Below are 15,803 nucleotides of genomic sequence, written 5' to 3' on the forward strand. Positions count from 1 at the left end.
CCCATGTACATACCCGCATATAACACCTCCTATGGCTCTATCTACCTTTCTAGTAGCTCCTTCACGAGTTACGGGTATGTATTCTCGGTGGTTTAGCATGAATTGGCATATAGTAAAGTCTTGTTTTTAGTCTTCCTGCTTCTTACATTTGTATCAATTTTCACATGCGGTTGTACCTTGTGAACTTCGTCCAATGATTAACCAGATGTGTCCGCATGAAGGGTCTTTCACTATGCATGGCAATGGCAAATTGATGAACACCTACACGGTCTATGAGGTGTATGTCTACAAGACGCAGGCCATCACATATTTGTATGGACATGATTGGAGATAGTTTGATGTTGACTACGGTGCGAAGAAGGGCGACAGTGAGGATCGAAACTCAAATGGGCAGATATACGTAGCGCTTACGAGTTGGAGACACTTCCAAATATATAATATGTAACTTTTTTCTACTCATATCTTTTGATAAGCTGTTACGGCAGTTGTTCTAAACCATTCCCTCTGTTCTAGATTGCTGCGTTTAACATGATCAAAGCTGCAGATCCCGATGGAACATGAGCGGATGTCACAAAGGGCAACCACACCAGCACCGGCACCGGCTTCCCACTCTCTGCATCGGCACCGGTTCTGTACCAGCTCATTTCTTGCATCTACCCAGCAGTCCCCTACATCGACATTGGTTCTGTAGAGGCCCCATATACTACACCTGCCCAGGGCTCTGCATCGGCCTTTGGTTCCTCTAGCTGCACCGTTCTGCACCTGCCCAACAGTCTCCTGCACCGGCACCGGTTCCTCTAGAGGCACCGTTTATCGCACCCTGCCAGGCAGTCTCTGCATCGACACCAGCTCGTGTACCAGCCCGAGGCTCCTGCACCTGCCCCAGCCAGATCACCGAGGTCTCAGCTCATTGTTGTGGCCACCCGTGTGGTGACCAGGACGCATCTGAAGGCTATGTTCGTGAGTATATGACAGCATAACTGCTCTTATCTTGATGTCTTCTCTGCTCAAAGTCTCACATGGTTCAGTGCATTGGTGCCATTGACTAATTTTTGGTGGTATCTCTTGCTTTGAATCAGAAATTGCCTAAAAGTATCTCCAAGGATCTCAATGCTGGCCGAAGGGGCAAGATATCCTCGTCATGGAGAGTGAAGGTCTCACCGTGGAGGGACGGTACTCCGTCGGTCCACAGAGATGGCCGCTTGTTACTTCAGGTGGAAAAAGTTCATTGATGGTGCCAAACTTCGCATTGGATCAAAGTTGAAGGTCAAGATCTTTCGATGCCGCTGTGACATGCTGGTCATAAAGTTCGCGGTTGTCTAGTTCTGTTGCCCCATGAGCCCTTAGCAAATGCATTTGTAGTTATACTTATATAAGGTTATCTTATCTGAACTGCTAATTAATTGTATGGGTGGTAAAACTCTGGCAAGCTTTTGCTCTTAGCAAGTATGTATGTATGATCAGCTATTATGATAACTAATGTTTGTGTTCATCTTAATTTGCATTTCCATTTTAGAAAAAAACTTAATTTCTATTTTGGCTGACCTGTTAGAGAACTATCAGATTGAACCCACAACATGATTCAAATAGATTCATTACACCGAGCCACATGTCTTGACCTTGCTATACACTACTTCCATTAATCAGTGCAAGAAGGCTTACCTGAGCTGCCTGAACCATGGCAGATTCGAATCCACCTTATCTATCTAGAAATACAACCTTTGCAGAAAGAGGATTTGCAGTATGGGGAGGCTGACATTGGGGACCCATGAGCCAGCAGCGTCGTCAATGTTTTAAAGGTGGCAGGAGATCGAAAGAAAAAATAAGCCAAAAATCAGTTGGTAAACAAATTCAAGAAAAGAAACATTTACGTTTCTGAGAGGATGACATGCGGGACCCATGAGGCAGCAGCATCCTCAACTATTTCAAGGCGGCAGGGGAGCAAAAGAAAAAAGGAAATAGCCAGAAATTAATTAGGGTCAAAAATAAATCCATCAAAGGAAACTTTTATTGTTCATAGAGGATGATATGTGGGACCGACTTGCCAGCTGCGTCGTCATCGTTTCAAAGGGGGCAGGGGATCAAAAGAAAAAGGCAAATAGCCAGAAATTAGGGGAAAAAAATAAATCCAACAAAGGAAACTTTTATTGTTCATAGAGGATGACATGCGGGACCCATGAGCCAGCAGCTTCCTCAACGTTTCAAAGTCGGCATGAGATTGAAAGAAAAAGGCAAGTGACATAATATCAGGAGCCAAAAATAATCCAAGAAAAGAAACTTTATTGTACATAGAGGATGACATGCGGGTCCCATTTTGTAGCAGCGGTCTCAACGCTTCCAAGGCGGCACAGGACCGAAAGAAAAATGAAGTAGCCAGAAATCAGGGTGTGAAAAAAATCCAAGAAAAGAAAGATTTCAATTGGGCTGTATCTGGACATCTGGGCCTTCGAACTATCCTGCTGGGCCTTTTGACTCGTACAATTTCAGCCCACTCCAAAACAGGAAAGGTCAGATTTTTCTCAAAAAAAAACAGGAAAGTCCTATGCTTCGCAAAAACAAAAAACAAGGAGATTCAACATATAAGTTTGTTTATGTAGATATAAAGATTTAATTTATCCGTTTGCAATAGCTCAGAGCGAAATACAACGTTTATTGTCTGCAAAATAAAATATCACATGTTTCTTGTATGGGGAGGCTGACATCGGGGACCCATGAGCCAGCAGCGTCGTCAACGTTTCAAAGGCGGCAGGGGACCGAAAATAAAAAAAAAGCCAAAAATCAGTTGGTAAAAAATCACAAGAAAAGAAAACATTTATCGTTCTGAGAGGATGACATGCGGGACCCATGAGGCAGCAGCATCCTCAACGTTTCAAAGTCGGCATGAGATCGAAAGAAAAAGCCAAGTGACATAATATCAGGAGCCAAAAATAATCCAAGAAAAGAAACTTTATTGTACATAGAGGATGACATGCGGGTCCCATTTTGTAGCAGCGGTCTCAACGTTTCCAAGGCGGCACAGGACCAAAAGAAAAATGAGGCAGCAGCATTCTCAACAATTCCAAGGCGGCAGGGGATCAAAAGAAAAAAAGGAAATAGCCAAAAATTAATTAGGGGTCAAAAATAAATCCACCAAAGGAAACTTTTATTGTTCATAGAGGATGACATGTGGGACCGACCTGCCAACAGCGTCCTCATCATTTCAAAGGGGGCAGGGGATCAAAAGAAAAAGGCAAATAGCCAGAAATTAGGGGTCAAAAATAACTCCAAGAAAGGAAACTTTTATTGTTCGTAGAGGATGACATGCGGGACCCATGAGCCAGCAGCTTACTCAACGTTTCAAAGGTGGCATGAGATCGAAAGAAAAAGGCAAGTGACCAAATATCAGGAGCCAAAAATAATCCAAGATTTATTGTACATAGAGGATGACATGTGGGTCCCATTTTGCAGCAGCGGTCTCAATATTTGTAATGCGGCTTGAGATCAAAAGAAAAAGAAAGTAGCTAGTACTTAGGGGGTGAAAAAAAATCCAAGAAAAGAAAGTTGATGGACATAGAGGATGACATGCGGGTCCCTTGAGCCAACAGCTTACTCAACGTTTCAAAGGGGGCAGGGGATCAAAATAAAAAAGGCAAGCCAAAAATCAGAGGGTGAAAAAAAATCCAACAAAGGAAACTTTTATAGCACATAGAGGATGACATGCGGGTCCCATGAGCCAGCAGGTTCCTCAACGTTTCAAACATGGCATGAGATCGAAAGAAAAAGGCAAGTGACCAAATATGAGGTGCCAAAAAAACTCCAAGAAAAGAAAGTTGATTGCTCATAGAGGATGACATGCGGGTCCCATTTAGCTGCAGCGGTCTCAAAGTTTGAGAGGCGGCATGGGATCGAAAGAAAAAGGAAAGAGACCAAATATCAGGGAGCCAAAAATAATTCAAGAAAAGAAAGTTTTATAGTCCATAGAGGATGACATGCGGGTCCCATTTAGCAGCAGCGGTATCACCGTTTGAGAGGCGGCAGGGGATCGAAAGAAAAAGGCACTGGACCCAAAATTAGGGGCCAAAAACATCCCAGAAAAGAAATGTTTATAGTACATAGAGGATGACATGCGGGTCCCATTTAGCAGCAGCGGTATCACCGTTTGAGAGGCGGCAGGGGATCGAAAGAAAAAGGCAAGTGACCAAATATGAGGTGCCAAAAAAATCCAAGAAAAGAAAGTTTTATAGTACATAGAGGATGACATGCGGGTCCCATTTAGCAGCAGCGGTATCACCGTTTGAGAGGCGGCAGGGGATCGAAAAAAAAGGCAAGTGACCAAATATGAGGTGCCAAAAAAAACTCCAAGAAAAGAAAGTTGATTGCACATAGAGGATGACATGCGGGTCCCATTTAGCAGCAGCGGTCTCAACGTTTCCAAGGCGGCAAGGGATCAAAAGAAAAAGGAAGTAGCCAGAAATCAGGGGGTCAAAAAAATCCAAGAATAGAAAGAATTTTGGTTCATAGAGGATGACATGCGGGACCCATGATCCTGCATCGTAAACGGTTCGATCGGAGAACGTTGAACGAGATGGCGCGATCGAGAAAAAAAACAATGCCAGAGAGGCTGCCATCTGGGCCCTACATCCCTCGGTGGTGCGGATTTGCGTTGACTCGGCCGGCGAACCCGAGATTTCGAGATGCACCACGTCCCGGGCCACCATACGCGACGTTTTGGCCGCTTTCGTCGGGCTAGGTGGCCTCAAAAACGAGAAAAAAAAAGTTTTGACATGCACCACGGAGGGACCCAAAATCGTCGGCCATGGTACACCAGCAACCACGGCGCGACTTCAACTTCGTCGGCCATGGCAACTTTTCTTGTAGTGTAGGACTCTCCATGTAAACCCTAGATCCGTGCGCCAATATAAGCCGGATCCCGGGAGCCCTAGAGGCACAACCACAACTCATTGTAACAATGCGAAAGCGCCCAGATAATTCCAGACAAGCAGCAGTAGGCCTTGCCATCGTGCAGGTGTTCCGAAGCTGGGTAAATCGCGTACCACCGTCCTGTGTGCACTCCGCCCTATGGCCCCTACTTCTTCTCCCCCTCGTGAGGATCCCTCCTCCGAGGTACCGTCGAATAGGCAACGACAACTGTTGTCCTTCTTCATAACAAACAGAACTGGGGCTCCCTACGGGGATGAACTCTCTCTGACGAATCCGCTGTGTAGTTGCTCCTCAAGCTGCTTTTTGAGTTCCTTCAACTCATCAGTGGATATAGGATAAGGTCTCTTTGATATAGGGCCCGTGCCCGGAAGCAAGTCAATAAAGAACTCCACATCTCTATCTGGTGGCATTCCTGGTAATTCCTCTGGAAAGACATCTAGGTATTCTCTTAATATGGCCACTTGGTCTAGGCTAACCTCCTTAAGATGGTTTAGGCTAACTCCCTTAAGATAGTTCAACTTAATATCCTTAGGTTCTAGCCGGGATTTGTACCTAATCTTTTTACCCTCTGGGGTAGTTAATGTGATGGCTCTATTGGCACAATCTATGACTCCACCATAGGCAATCATATAATCCATACCCAAGATAACATCAAAACCATGTGATGGTAGAACTACTAAATGGGTAGGAAACTTGTGTAGCCCAATTTCTAAAATCAGACCCCAGCAATCAGTATTGACTATCATTTCTCCACCCGGGGAACTTACTTTTAGGATCCTTCCCATTGATGCAGTGGTTAACTCATTTTTATTCATAAAAGCTTTTGATATGTATGAATGTGATGCTCCAGTATCGAATAAAACTAATGATGTGAAGGAGTTGAGTGGAAACGTACCAATCACAGCATCGGGTTCATTCATCACCTCTTCAACATCAAGGTGGTTAACATACCCCTTCTGGAATGGATTGGGCTTGGTTGTATCAGAAGTTTTCAGTTCCGGGCAGTTGCTGGAGTAGTGTCCATACTTCTTGCACTTGTAGCACATGACCCCTGATAAGTCTCTCTTGCCATCTGATTTGGACTGTCGTTGTCCATTGTTCCCATTGCCATGGCCATTACGATGGCCATTGTGATGACCATTGTGATGTCCAAAAGAGGGGTTGCTCTTGTATCCACCATTGGACTTGTGACCATTGGAGTTGTGGCCGTTAAAGTTGTGGCCATTACTCTTGTTGCAGTGATCTCCATGACGGTGAAAACTGCAGCTCCCACTGCCCTCAGAAGAATGGTGCTTCTTGTGAGAGAACTCCGTGTGGTTCTTGTTGCTGTTAAATTTCCTCTTGCGGTTCTCTTCCTTCCTGATGTTGTTGTCCAAGGTGATGGCCTGATCAAGCAGTGTTTGATAGTTGGGGGCATACGCCACAGACAACAGTATCTTCAGGTCTCCCTTGAGTCCATTGAGGAATTTGTCCCTCCTCTTAGCATCTGTATCTATATCCTCAGGAGCATATCTAGATAGAGCACATAAGTCATCCATGTACTCTTTCAGTGTCCTACCTCCCTGCTTCAAGGTGCGGAACTCATCCTTCTTCATGTTCATAATGCCCGATGAGATATGGGTTCCCTGAAGGTGTCCCAGTCCAGGGTTTCCACAGGATGAGTGACTTGGTAAGTCTCCCACCACATAATAGTTGGTCCTTCAAGCAAGTGTGCTGTAAATCTGATCTTCTCCACATCGGTACATTCACATGTAACCAATTCCTTGTTAACTGAGCGGAGCCAGTCATCAGCCACAACTGGCTCAGTAGCAGTAGAAAACTTGCTAGGTCTCAGCCTCAGGAATCTGGTCAGTATGTCAACCTGGGGTGGTGGAGGTGGAGGTGGAGGTGGTGGTGGTGCGTTTTTGTTGTTGTTATTCTGATGCTGGAAGAACTAAGTCGTCATCTACATCATCTGTGCCTGGGCTGCTATCAGCTGCTGCACTGCATCATTGTTGTTGTTGTTATTGTTGTTGTTGTCGGCATTGTTGTTGCGGTCGTTGGTTCGGCGGGGAGGCATCTGGTGTTTAGCATAGATAAGAATAAGATGGATATATACTAAGGAAGAAAAACTTCTACCCATGCACAAACAAGTCATACAATAAACAATCCAAAAAAACAACAATAAAGCAACACACCAACACATTTAAAACAAAATATTTTTGGGAATACAAATAAAACGTGGGTACTGCCATACATCAAGTGTAGGACAACACAAAAGCGCATAAAGAGATATAAGTCTCATGGTAGGCATCTAACGACTCTAACTATGTACTAGCCGCCAGCTTGAACATATTGCGGTACTCGGGAGCCCTCATGCGCTTCCTCGGAACAGGGTCACTCTCTAACGAACTCTCTTCAAAGGATGTGAGCTCCGAGATGGTCTCCTTCAGCTTCACATTCTCCAGCTTAAGCGCTTCCATCTCCTTCATCAGCTCTTCCGTCTTCTTGGTCTCAGCGGTCCTGTTCTCAATCGTCAGCACCAGCATCTTTTGGAGTGTCTTCGCCCAGACGTCGCTGCAAATCAGTTTCTCCTCCATCTTCAATGGATCTTCAAGAAGTGTGATGCGCTCCTCTAATGCCAGTCTCTGATCATCTATCTCTTCAGCAAGATCTTGAGCATGCACCACTCTTCAGATCATATCCATGTACTTCTCTTTGAGTTCCTCTATTCCAGCTAGCTGTACCCTCAGTAAGTTCTCCATGTTTGCTGTAGAGAACTCCCTCTCCATCAAGTAATGATGGATGATAGTCCACCTATCAGCTCCTTCGCATTCAACTAGGTATCCTGTTGCCTGCCAAAACCCACCGGCGAGCAGCGACGAGCAACACGAAGAGCCGGGAGGCTCCCAGAACTGCTGGTGGGCCCTGGTCCCTCGGGCAACGGCCCACAAAACTCCGGCACACGTCCTGGCTGTTGCGAGGGCATGCCACCTGACCTATACCTGGTCAGGAAGGTGATGGATTGCTTCAATTGGTTTCCTGCATGGCAGACACATAAACATTAAATCCGAGCCTCGATCGGCTCTCAGGTTACCCTGTGAATCGGCTCAAGGAGCCGATCGACCCATGATTCGTATTGGATCTACGATAACATGGGGGTCCTGCTTTATCAATACCAAGTTAAATCAATCTATGACAGTCTAGGGTTTTCACCGCATGACTGGAACGTCCTACACGTAGTTGAGCCTGGCAGATACGAAAGATAACAGAAAACTAGCCCTAGAAAAGGCCTAAAAACCAACATAAGTTGATTCCCGGAACAACTCCTCTAGGATCGGCAAACCATACCTTACGCACTACTGGATCATTCAACCCGTTTGCAAGGCCTAACCATGCGGATATCAAACTAATTCTTGGAGAACAAGGAACAACCATAACAGATCGAATCTACTAAATAAAGACTAAGCAAGATGCTGCCCTTACGCCTAAGATAGGTGCAAGGGCAGCTAGATATCTAGGGGCAGCATCACTAAGCATACATATCAGAAAAGTAGCAATATTAGCCCCAAAACATCCATGATAATAGTATTACTCGCCATCAAAAAGGCTTCAGCACGAGCAATACAAAACAACGAATAAACTGATACTGCCTAGATCGCGAGATGCGATCTGGGCAGCATGGCGCTTACCCGGAAGAAACCCTCGAAACAAGGGGTGGCAATGCGCCTAGATTGTGTTTGTTGTGAACGTGATCGTCCTCCTTTCTCAATAACCCTAGGTACATATTTATAGTCCGTGGACTTTCTATCTTGGGAATAAACCTAACTGTGTACGACTAAATTCTATCTCTTAGTTCTAAACTTAAACGTGATCTACCACAATGTACAGATACACGGGCAATCTAGCTCAAACTCTCGTACAAGGCCGATTCACAAACATTTTACGTGCATATCCTCTAAGCCCATCTCAATCACGGCCCATCTCCTTATTTGGCTAAAAACCGGTGATAACACATGCCCCCTGGTTTTGGCAATAATAATTCCAAAACCACTTCGTTTTTTCCTTCACTAGTTTACGTGTTGCAGAGCAGAACCGCTACAGTGCCCTTCCATCACGATGCCTTGTCTTCTCAACTTCTCCGTCGTGCACGATTTGACAGTTTTGGCACCGCATCCTCGAAAACTACCACAGCATTGAATCATCTCCACTATATCCCCTCTATTCAATCGCATCCGAGCAGTTCGCCTCCTCATCCTCTTGCTCCACATTAGCAATCGAAGCCCCCACCTCTGCAACCATGGCCTCCTCCTCCTCTGCCTCTTCGGGTCTTTCCTTCCAATCTTCCTCCTCCCGTGAGCCGACGCCAGAGTACGACCCGATAGCGGCGTACGAGGCCCGCGCCCCACTGCATTGGGACGAGAGGGATTGGGACTTCGCCGTCGAGTCAGAGGAGGACGAACCCTTGACCGACGGGGAGGACAACCTCCAGCTCCTCGTTGACGGGGAGCTGGAGGAAGAGAGCGACGACGACGCCTTCTCCTGGGGCGACAACACCTCCACCGACGAAGAGGATGAAGCAGAGGACGACACCTCCTCCGACGAGTACCCGCCAGCGAAGCACTTCCGCGCCGGGTCGGAGGACGACGATGATGACGAGGAGGAAGAAGAAGCCCCTGCCGACGGCTTCAGTAGCAGCGACGAGGACCTCGCCGGCAGCAGCGCCAATGGCAGCGAGGACGGCGACGACGAGGGCAGCGACGGCGGCGACAGTGCCGGCCCCTAGATTAGGGACTGCTAGAATAGGGCTAGCAGTAGTACATTAGGTAGCAGATCTCTCTTTTGTGAGCAATCGGCTCTTCTTGTAAAAAAACCCTCTTCATCAATGAAGAATGCTTCCATGTTGATTTTGCCGATTGTCAAAGTAGGTCAACGCAAAAAGAGCCGATGGCAATGCATCGGTCTTTTACCATAAAACGCTAGTATGGCCAGACTTCAAACGGTAACCTGCGACACTCGTCCAAAGGACCAAAGCGAGATCCCCAATTTCCCATCGGACAGATTCAACTCACAGCGACGCGAATCCCAGATCCCCAACTGCGCAGATTCATCTCCGCCAGCGAATCAGATGGCGGAATCGTCCAATACCAACGCAGCGGTCTCTGGCCTGAAGGTAATCTTTAACTGCCCCTCGCCATCCGAGCAATAGTGTTAGAACTGATAGCAAACATCTGAATTAATGCCTTATTCCACCATTAATTTTAGGTATCAGACATTCTGCTGCCGCATCCTTCTCTTCCAAATTCTCTTTGTTTTGGCCCCCGTACTATCGAGAGTCCTGCTCATCTGATTTCCTGTGAGGCCAATAGGATCCCCTTCGTGAACCAGAACTTAGATCTAACTTCTTGGACTGACTGCTTACGAGCCTGGCCTAACCCTCCTGAAGATTGGGTTTCCTGGTACAGTAGAGTATCCAAAACTCACCAATCCAAATGGGAAACAATAGGAATAGCCGATGCTTTGTACTTATCATTGTCTCCCCTTGAGAAACATGAAAACCTTCTAAAAACCATCGGCTACTTCTGGTCTGATGCACTGAACTGTTTCATGTTTGGCCATGGCCCCATGACACCAACTCTGCTAGATGTGGCAATGATCACCGGCCTAGACATCACATCCCCCAGCCCCTCTGCTTTTATGCTGCCAAAGGTCCCTTTCAAACTCTCTTCCAAAACAGAGTGCACAAACTGGGGTGCTTACCTTCGACGCCACATGAAAAATAAAGGCCCTATAACAGATAAAGAACACACGGCCTTCCTAAATTTCTGGTTGGAACACTTCATATTCTGTGGCCCTTCACTTGCTCCGACCAAGAATTATCTTTCTTTGGCCTATGAACTCGCCAGAGGCACCCAACTTGGCATCGGCAAACTGTTCCTTGGAGAGGTCTATCGATATCTCCAACTAATGTCTGTCAATTTGTTCTCCCAAAAGACAGTCAAAACAGGAGGTCCCTAGTGGTTTATTCAGCTATGGGCTCAGCTGTATTTCCAGAACCACATCCCAGACTTCCCACTTTTGGCCACTTGCACTTTTCCAGATACTAACAGGAAGCAGATCCGATGCACTAGCTACGGTCAAGCTTTATATAGTCTTCCAGGTAGTAAACTGATCCCCAAGGAAGCATCAAAGTGGTTCAGCATTTTCTTCCAAGGCCTGGACAATCCTCTGTTCTTTCCTTACACTGAATCTGAAAATTTTGAAAATCCAGTCTCCTTCAGGCTAGACAGCTTTGCCGATGACCCCAGCACCCGGCACTTGTATTCCATCATGATCCGTCCCTGCTTCCTTCCAGTTGGCATGAGCACCTCAAACAGGATAATCAAACCTGGTTATGAGTCTTATCAGCCGGTCATAGCAGCCCGGCAGTTTGGTCTTGGGCAGGTGTCTCCCCACTTCTTCCTCCACCACTTAACAGAGAGCAGAGCTGATTTGCCCGATGTCCTCACCGGTCAGAGGTGTTACACTTTCTTTGATGCTCTAGCCATCCCAGTTCCTAACAACCTCTCTTTCACCTCATCAACCGATGGTTTTGAGACCTGGTGGTCAATCTGGAAAACTCATGCCTTCAGGAGAGCTCTGGGACCGTTGCTGAAACAACTTGATGCTAAATATGATATCCCTGCAGAATAGGTACCACCACTCGCAAATTTTCTTGAAGTGGCTTACAATGATTTTTATAACCTTGTTCTGTCTCCTTGCAGCAACAAGATGGTCCAGAACCTGCACATGATGATGGCTCCCCCTTTGAATTCCTCCCACCAGCTCCGGTGGTCCTCTTCTGCAAAAGCTCGCCACCCTTGAAAAAGATTGTGATGCAGAGCCAGCCGATTTCACCAAAATCGGCTTCCAAGAGTAAAGTATCTTCCATGCCAGCTGCCCCCGAGCCCCAATCAAGGCGAGAACGGCGGTGAGGAAAGTAGCTGCCAGAAAAACTTTGAAGCGCCAGATTCCTTCTCCTGATCAAGAGAGCTCACACGTACGTTGATCCATGCCTTGACTGATTTCATCTATCCTTATAGGCATGCTTGTGCTTACTAACTCTTCTTTTATAGGCCTCCACTGAAGACAACTCCAGCGAGGAAACACAATCCAGTCGAAGGGATTCGAGCTCGGGCAAGTCTGGGAAAATCACCACGCAGAGCCAGCCAGACTTGCCACCATCGGCTTCCAGGAAAAGGTCAGTTCCTGAACCTGTTGCAACTCAAGCTTCAATCAAAGCGGGGCAGGGCGGTCAACGCACAAAGATTCGATGCACGAAGAGGATTCGAAAGGCACCGCGAGCTCCTTCATCAAACCAAGAGGCTTCAAATGTAATTACCCGGCTCATCTTTCATGCTAATCCATTGCTGCTCGCATCGGCTAACCACTTCCTTTGCAGACTGATGACACTTCTAGTGGGGGAGTCGAGGAAATACTGATGCCCTCCGCAAACCTGGATCCAGTAATCCCTGAAGGTGCCGTTGACAAGGCCGCCACTTTGACCAAGCCCCCAGCAGAAACACAAGAGCCGATTACCTCATCATCGGCTGCCCCCTTGGTCTCAGGAGAGGTACACTTCCTTTCGTTTGGTTTACCCTTCCTTTCTGCCGCATACTGACACTGTTTCTGTTTGACAGGATCGTGGCCTCTTGGGCTTGCTAACATTCGACCCTGAATCCATCGAACCAGCTCCTTCTACGACATGCGATGAACCACGACCCAGCGCTGTCCTGCGTCAATTTCAGCGTCTCCAAGCCCTGCTTTCCTCCCCGATCGAGACATTGGTTGAGGACCCCGAGGAAGTGAAGAGCGTTCTTGAAGAAATCCAGCATCACCTTCCGGTAGCGTTGCAGGTGAAACTCTGGCCAGTTGTGACTCTGTCTGCCTACAGGTCAAGGGTGAAGCTAGCTCGTCAGAGAATCGACCTACGCCACGCCCAACTTCCGTTGAAAGCCGATATTGCAGACAAATGTCAGCGGCTCAATGAGAAAAAGGCGGCCTTAGATGCCAAAACCGACACCTCTGTCAGCACCGCCGAACTCGAGACCTTGCGAAAGGAATTGGGGGACCTTGAAGAGAGGGTACGGGCAACCAAACAGCTCATTCACGACAAGGCAGCTCTTATTGCCCGCTCCCAAGAGGAAGCGGAAGGCCTCAAGGCTCAACTGAAGACTAATCTGGCAGAAATACGTGCCCTGAGCAAACAGCTGGTGACGGGCAAGGACGAAGATGACGAGGCCGAGATCGCCGAGGTGGATCGTGTCCGTGCTGACGCTCTCCGTGCCTTCGAGGCATTCCTTCAGTAGAGCCTATCCATGTAACTTGATACCTGCTTGTAACAGTTTGTACCTCTAGAGTCGATGGCTGTGCATCGGCTTTCTTTTTAGTCTAAAGTCGATGTCTGTGCATCGGCTGCGTTTTGTGTTCATTTTTTTACTGGCCGATTTCATGCATCGGCCCCCATATTTCATTGTCTGTCATCCCACATACTTGGGAATTATTTCTTAAGATGCTGGCCATTGACAACCACTGGGAACTTCACACCGCTCAGCTCCTCGAGCATATATGCGTTACCCTTTAAAACTTGGTCGACCCTTCTGAAACGTAATACGTCTCGACCCAGCCGTAATTTCCCAGGGCAATACGGCTTCTTGTCCGTAGACCAGATGGTATGGCGAGGTTTTTATTGCTCCATGGCATGACATGCGATAAGCCCACAAAGCCTCTGACAATACTTCGTGCCAACGTCTAGGATGCTCGTCGACTTTCCTCTTAATCAGCTTGATAAGGCTCTGGTTGGACGCTTCAGCCTGCCCATTTGCTTGAGCATAGTATGGAGATGATCGGATCAACTTAATTCCCATGTCCTCGCAGAACTTTCTAAACTCTTTAGAAATGAAGACCGAACCTCCATCGGTCGTGATAGTCTGGGGAATCCCGAATCTATGAATGACATGTTCTTTCACAAAATTGATAACATCTTCCGATTTCACTGACTTCATAGGGACGGCCTCCACCCATTTAGTGAAGTAATCTGTAATGGCCAAAATCCACATGTGGCCTTTGCTTGATGGAGGATTGATTTTGCCGATCATGTCCATGCCCCAACCTCGAAATGGCCAAGGCTTGATGATGGGGTTCATTGCTGATGCGGCAAACATCTGACACGCTTGACACCCTTTATAGTACTTAAAACAATCCTCAAGCATGGTGGGCCAATAAAACCCCGATCGCCTGATCAGCCATTTCATCTTATGAGCCGATTGGTGAGCTCCACAGGCGCCTTCGTGTACCTCGTGTAAGAGCCGATTTGACTCGGCTGGTCCCAGAAATTTGAGAAGTAACCCTTCCAAAGTCCTGTAGAACATGTCATCTCCTATAAGGACATATTTCATGGCCTTGTACCTTATCCGTTTAGGTGCCCCCGAGCTGGATCTTTCAAGTAATTGAAGATATCGGCTCTCCAGTCATCCGGTTCCAGGAACTGTACCTGAACATCGGCTCCTTCTGGTACGTCCTTGTAGCCTGACGCCATCTGTGCGAGATCGTTCGCCTCGGTATTTTGTGACCTCGGGATCCATTTGAAGTTTATGTACCTAAATTGTGCCATCAGCTCACGGCATTGCATCCATAATGGGAAGAGTGACTCGCTCTCACATTTGTATTCTTCTGTGAGTTGGGAAATCACCAATTTTGAGTCTCCAAAAAGTTCCACCGCTTCTGCTCCAGCTTCCCTAAGCAACTCCATTCCTTTGCGTATTGCTTCATACTCAGCGACATTGTTGGTGCAAGGGGTAGGTAGCCTGATAGAGAAGGAATATGTTGCCCCCCGGGGCGACACGAGTAGAATGTCGATGCCGCAACCATCGTCACAAGCCGATCCATCGAAAAACATGGCCCATGCACGTACAGACAGTGCTGCTATATCAGTGTTGATTCATTCAGCAATAAGATCGGCCAACGCCTGTCCCTTGACTGCTTTCGCAGGCTGATACCGGAAATCAAATTCCGACAATGCAAATATCCACTTACCGAGTCGGCCTTTCAACACAGGAGCCGACATCATATGTTTGATGACATCTGATTTGCATATGATGACAATTTCCGCTGACAGCAAGACGTGACGAAGCTTGGTGCAGGTAAAAAATAGGCAGAGGCACAACTTCTCGATCTTGGGGTACCTCGTCTCTGCATCCAACATCCTTCTGCTGAGGTAGAAAGCGACTCTCTCCAGACCATCATAAACTTGCACCACCACTGAGGCGATGGAAGTGTCAGCTACTGATAAGTAAATATAGAATGGTCTGTCTTGCTGGGGCGGAACCAACACAGGTGGCTTCGTTAGATACTCTTTAATCTCGTCAAACGCTTGCTGTTGCTCTGCCCCCCAGCGAAACTCCTCATCAGATTTAATTTTTACCAATCCCATGAACGGCTCGATTCGCCCTGACAGATTGGAGATGAATCTTCTGACGAAGTTGATTTTGCCGATGAGAGACTGGAGTTCTTTCTTCGTGGTAGGTGGCTGCATTGTTCGCACTGCCTCCTAACTTTTCAAGCCGATCTCAATTCCGCGTTCATGAACCAAGAAACCCAAGAATTGACCGGCCGTTACACCAAAAGCACACTTCTTTGGATTCATTCTTAGTCCGAATTTTCTAGTTCGGTCCAGGATGCGTCGCAAGTCCTCCAAGTGTCCTTCTAGTGAAACAGACTTGACTACCACGTCATCAATGTATATCTCCACCAACTTGCCGATCAGATCATGAAATATGTAATTCATGGCTCTTTGGTATGTCGCGCCGGCATTTTTCAGTCCGAATGTCATGACTACATATTCAAACAGACCCACCGAACCTGGC

At 47.1% G+C, this 15,803-nt stretch overlaps 1 protein-coding gene across 1 annotated transcript; it reads right to left on the minus strand.

The window, feature by feature from the left end:
- Positions 1-5,165: 5,165 nt before the first annotated feature.
- Positions 5,166-6,515, minus strand: LOC139837979 (uncharacterized). The gene is made up of 2 exons (XM_071827319.1): positions 5,816-6,515; positions 5,166-5,629 (listed from the first exon to the last, which is right to left on the minus strand). Exons 1-2 carry the CDS (start codon positions 6,513-6,515, stop codon positions 5,166-5,168), a joined length of 1,164 nt encoding a protein of 387 aa, XP_071683420.1.
- Positions 6,516-15,803: the final 9,288 nt, after the last annotated feature.

The sequence above is a fragment of the Lolium perenne genome, chromosome 3, assembly GCF_019359855.2.
Source record: "Lolium perenne isolate Kyuss_39 chromosome 3, Kyuss_2.0, whole genome shotgun sequence".
NCBI classification, from domain to species: Eukaryota; Viridiplantae; Streptophyta; class Magnoliopsida; order Poales; family Poaceae; genus Lolium; species Lolium perenne.